This window comes from Penaeus chinensis, chromosome 25, assembly GCF_019202785.1.
Source record: "Penaeus chinensis breed Huanghai No. 1 chromosome 25, ASM1920278v2, whole genome shotgun sequence".
Classification (NCBI taxonomy): Eukaryota; Metazoa; Arthropoda; class Malacostraca; order Decapoda; family Penaeidae; genus Penaeus; species Penaeus chinensis.
In genome coordinates this window covers 11,102,314-11,107,313 of record NC_061843.1, presented here as the reverse complement: position 1 = coordinate 11,107,313, position 5,000 = coordinate 11,102,314, and the positions used below count along the sequence as shown (strand labels likewise).

Genomic DNA, 5,000 nt, shown 5'->3' with positions numbered 1-5,000 from the left:
AAAGAATACAAGACTGATCGGTGAATATGTGTAAGTTATCATAATTGGTTTTCTAACTAGCGCTGCTTCGTTATCATTGTCATTGCTATTACTGGCGTTATCACTACTACTACTATTACTGCTACTGTTATCATCATTTATGTTTTGTTATTTTGTTGGTTATTATTATTATTATCATTATCCTTGTTATTGTCATTATCATTATCATTGGCATTGCCATTGTCATTTTAATTATCATTATTATTATCATAATCATTATCATTATCCTAATTACATTGTTGCTATTATCATCATCTTTATCATCATCTTCCTCACATTATCACATCACTGTTACATAATCGTATGCAGTGGCGACAAGAAAAAAGGTCAAAGAACACTGATTGTGAAAGGTCAGCTGTTTCTGGAGGTGTGTATATAAAAGGCAAATAACATACAGTGATATAAATAGCTTGACGTGTATAAATATTGAAGAAATGAGTGTAGAGTTAATCGTTTTTTAGATATGTCCTATTATGATTATTGTTGTTTTGATATCGTTGTTGTTAATGTTGTTATTTCTGTTGATATTGTTATCATTGTTATTATTATTATTATTATCATTATCATTATCATCATCATCATCATCATTATCACCATCATCATCATTAGTATCATAATTATTATCATTAGCGTCATTACTAAAACAACAACAACTACTAGTACTACTTCGACTACTACTATTGCTACCACTACTACTACTGTTATTAACATTATCATTACCGTAATCATCACCATCATTATTATTATTATCATCATTATTATTATAGTTACTTTTGTTATTATCATTATTATTATTATTACTATTATTATTATTATTATTATTATTATCATTATTGTTACTTTTATTATCATAATCGTTTTTGTTATTATTAGTTATTGTTATTACCGTCATTTTGCTTATTACTATTACCTTTATTATTGGCATTATCAATATTAATGTTGTTATTGTTATTACCATTATCTTATTATTATTTTTATCATTATCATTATCATTATAATTATTAACATAATCATAAGTACTATCATTTTTAGTAGTAGTAGTAGTATCACTCTTGTTATTATTATTATAATAATTATTATTATCATCATCATTGTTATCATTATTATTATAATTACTATTATTATCAATATTGCTACCACTATTACCAGTGTTACCATTATCATTAGCACTGTCATTGCCATTATCAATTCATCCTTATTATATCATATTTAGCATTATTGCTGTCAGCCTTGTTGTCATCATTATCATCATCTTATCATCATCATCACTATTATCCTTACTATTCCTGATATCATTCGTATTCATATATCCTTCCGACCTCCTTCACTTTTCCTTCAACCCCTTCAGAAACCACAGTCCTCGTCTCCACCTTTCTCCACATTCCTCCACCTTTCTCCACCTTTCTCCACCTTTCTGACCCTATCTTACCTGAAGGAATTGTTAAGGCTTGAGTAGGACCCTATTGACCTTTTAGGCAAGGGCGCTGACCCGGTCTCCCCTCGGCCGTTGTCGTAGCATCTTCCTAACACGTCCACGCCATTGACCTTTTGGCTGGTGTCGTTACTGCGGACGGAGAGGAGTCTGAGAAAAGGTCAGGTTGTTGAGGATATCTGCTGGTTTTGGGGGTGGGGCGGAAGGGCGTGTTAGGCCCAAGGTTATTGTGTATAGATATATATAGTTTTTTTTTTCTTTCTCTCTAGTTTCTTTTGGTTTAATGGTTGTCTTTCTTTTTGATTTGTTAGATTGATATTGATATTTTGGATGTACTTGCAAGTTGAGTGGTTGATTTGTAAGCAGATCAAATAAGGTCAAAGGTTATTGTATATATATAAATATAATATATATATATATATATATATGTATGTATATATAAAGTTTATTATGTTTTCTTTTGCTTTTCATATTTTTCTCTCTCTCTCTTTCTCTCTCTGTCTCTCTTTCTCTTCTCTTATATTGAAAGCGAAGTCATGTGTTTGAAGCTATGTAAAGGCCCTGCATTTAACGAGTGAGCTGATGAAACAAAGTAAAACAAAAATCGTTATAAACATCTTTTTGGTTTCTTTTTTTTCACTCTTCCACTTTCTCTTTTCCTTATCAGTTGAAGGAAAAATCAGGCCATTGAGGCTATTTGCAGAGACCCAAATAAGTTCAATAAGGTTCAAAGGTAAGTTTTATTCATATGCTGTTCCTGGCATCCTTTCTCTTTCTTTCTCTCTTTCTCCCTTTCTTGAACTGAAAACTGTGAAATATGTTAGAACACTAACGAAAGGGGACCACAAGAGCTGTCGTCGTTCAAAAGATGAATACTTTTAGCATCCGAAATATTTTTCTCTGTGAATATATTTCCCCTTTGGACACATAGCGTAAAAAAAAAAAAAAAAAAAAAAAAAAAAAAGATTTTCACGAATGTTTGATATTTCAGACGGCATATATCGTCTTGTATTAGTATTACTTTATACATGTATTGCTTTGACATATTCACAGTATGATAATGGACATTATAATGCATGCAACTAATGTCTTACAGTTATTTTAGCTATTCTCTGTGCAATAGTACGTACTACATAAAGAATAGTGGCGAATGTAGTTATTAAACTTTATTGACTATATTGCAAACTTTTTATGAGACAACATACTCATTATTTTTTTCCGTCTTTTTATTTTTAATTATCACCCATTCTCTTTATTATAATTGTTTATCCTTTCTGTATATATTCAGCGTTTGCAGTATCTGTTTCGCGGTATCAGTTTATCCGTCTGTCTATTTATCTATCGTGTTTAAGGCCCTAATCATCGGTATAACATTATCTTCATTATGTTGATGTATGTTCTTTAGTTCGCTATTTCCATTTAATTATATTTATTTGTGTTATTACAATAATCTTCGTCATTGTGAATATAGTATGTAATTATGTGGTGTTATCATAATCAATATCATTATCATTTATCATTGTATTACTGTTGTTCTTATTCTAATTATTATTGTTGATATTATTATTGTTAGCATTGTTGTTATTTTTACTGTTATAAGCATTAGTATTAATATTATCCTTATCATTATAATATTATTGTCATTATTATTATTGTCACTATTGTCCTTATCATCATTATTGTTTTTCTTATTCTTATTCATATTCATATTCATATTCATATTATTATTATTATTATTATCATTATGATTATCCTTTTTTATTATTTTGATTATTATTTCTATTATTATCGTTATCATTATTATAATTATAATTTTCATCATTATTACTATTGTTATTAGCATTATCATCATTGTCATCATTACCATTATTATCTTTTTTATTGTTATTATCATTATCCTCAAAATTAACATAATCATCACCATCATCATTATCATTAATAGCATTATTACTATTATTATCATGATCATTTTCATTCATATCACCATTATTATTATTATTATTGTTATCATCATCCCTATCATCCCTATCACCATCATCATTATCATTATCACTAGCATTCTTATCACCATCATTATCCAATCATTAGAAAAGCAATAGTAAGAGTAATAGTGATAGATATTTTGTACATATACTAGTAACAACAGTAAGAATAGAAAGAATATTAGTAATAACAACACGGATAGTAGCAGTAGTAGTAAAGGTAGTAATAGTGGTAGCCGTAGTAGTAATAGCAATAGTTGTATAGTAGCAGCAGTAGTCTGGGAGTCGTAATAAAATTTTGAAGGAAAGAAGCTCATATTAGAAAAAAAATAATGAGATTTGGTGAAAGAATACAGATGTTTTCTATAAAGTAACATATACGGATAATACAATTTTGTAGTAAAGTATTGGAAAAAAGAGAATATTGATGAGATTAGGTAAAATAATACAATGTATGTTTTCTATGAATTAACATATTCAGGAAACGGATGATAACATTTTGTGGTAATTTTTTGGAAAAAAAGAATATTAATGAGTTAAAGTAAAAGTGTAAAGTATTTTTTTTATATAAATTATTCAAACAACGGATAATAAAATTTTATAGTAAAGTAGCTCATATCGGAAAGAAAAAATAATATTAATGAGTTTAGCTTAAACAATACAGTATGTTTTCTGTTAATGTTGACTAATCCAATTAATCCATCATAACCCTAATTATAATCAACTCATTAGCATTGTCATAACCAATCATAGATCACTCGCAAAATAAATCACATTAATTAACAAAAATCACAATTCAAAATAAGAATCATAAGCAGTCACAAAAAATCAGTAAAACAATAATGATCATAAAACCTGAACTAATTCAACCAAAAATCCAATCATAATTAATCACATAACTCAGATATAATAAATCACAAAATCCAATTAATTCAGTCTCAAAACCTCATTAACGAGCCCTCCCCCCCCAAAAAAAAGAATCGACCATAAATTAAAATCAAAAGCAAGAATCATCCACAACCGACTAAAAAAAAAAAAAAAAAAAAATAATAATAATAAAAAAAAGAAAAAAAAAATAGAAAAGAAAAATCACATCATCCCCCCAACTGACCCACTTCCCCCCTCTCCCTCCCCCCTCCCCCACCCGCACCCGCACCCGAACCCACTCAACACCTCGAACGCACTCGTATTTCGCACCCACCTGGCCGGGCTGTTATACCAATAGTCATAGTAATCCAGAGGTCTCCCGGGCATATCCTCGAGGCTCGGGTATAACTCATACTTCCGACGGGGCTTGCATTTGCTCTTGTAAAGGATGATCGTCACACTGAAGATGAAGAAGAGGGCGAGTGTGATGGCTGTGCGGATTCCTGTCCAGACGTCGTAGGTCGAGTAGAACTCCTGTAGAAGGAAGGGAGGTGGTGAGAAACGGGGAGGCGGGTGGGGGTGGGGGGGGGGGGTCGTGCGTAATAACAAGCTTGGTTTAGCACTGTTTTCGTTACTATTACTACTACTACTACTAATGTTTTTGCTATGACTGATATTAT

At 30.2% G+C, this 5,000-nt stretch overlaps 1 protein-coding gene across 1 annotated transcript in view; it reads right to left on the bottom strand.

The window, feature by feature from the left end:
• Positions 1-5,000, bottom strand: part of LOC125038609 (serine/arginine repetitive matrix protein 2-like) — a 38,320-nt gene that overhangs the window by 12,370 nt on the left and 20,950 nt on the right. Inside the window, exons 4-5 of the mRNA XM_047632146.1 lie at positions 4,655-4,854; positions 1,469-1,603 (exon numbers count right to left, since the gene is read on the bottom strand). Of these exons, the coding sequence (XP_047488102.1) occupies positions 1,469-1,603; positions 4,655-4,854 (335 nt within the window). The remainder of the gene's footprint in view (positions 1-1,468; positions 1,604-4,654; positions 4,855-5,000) is intronic.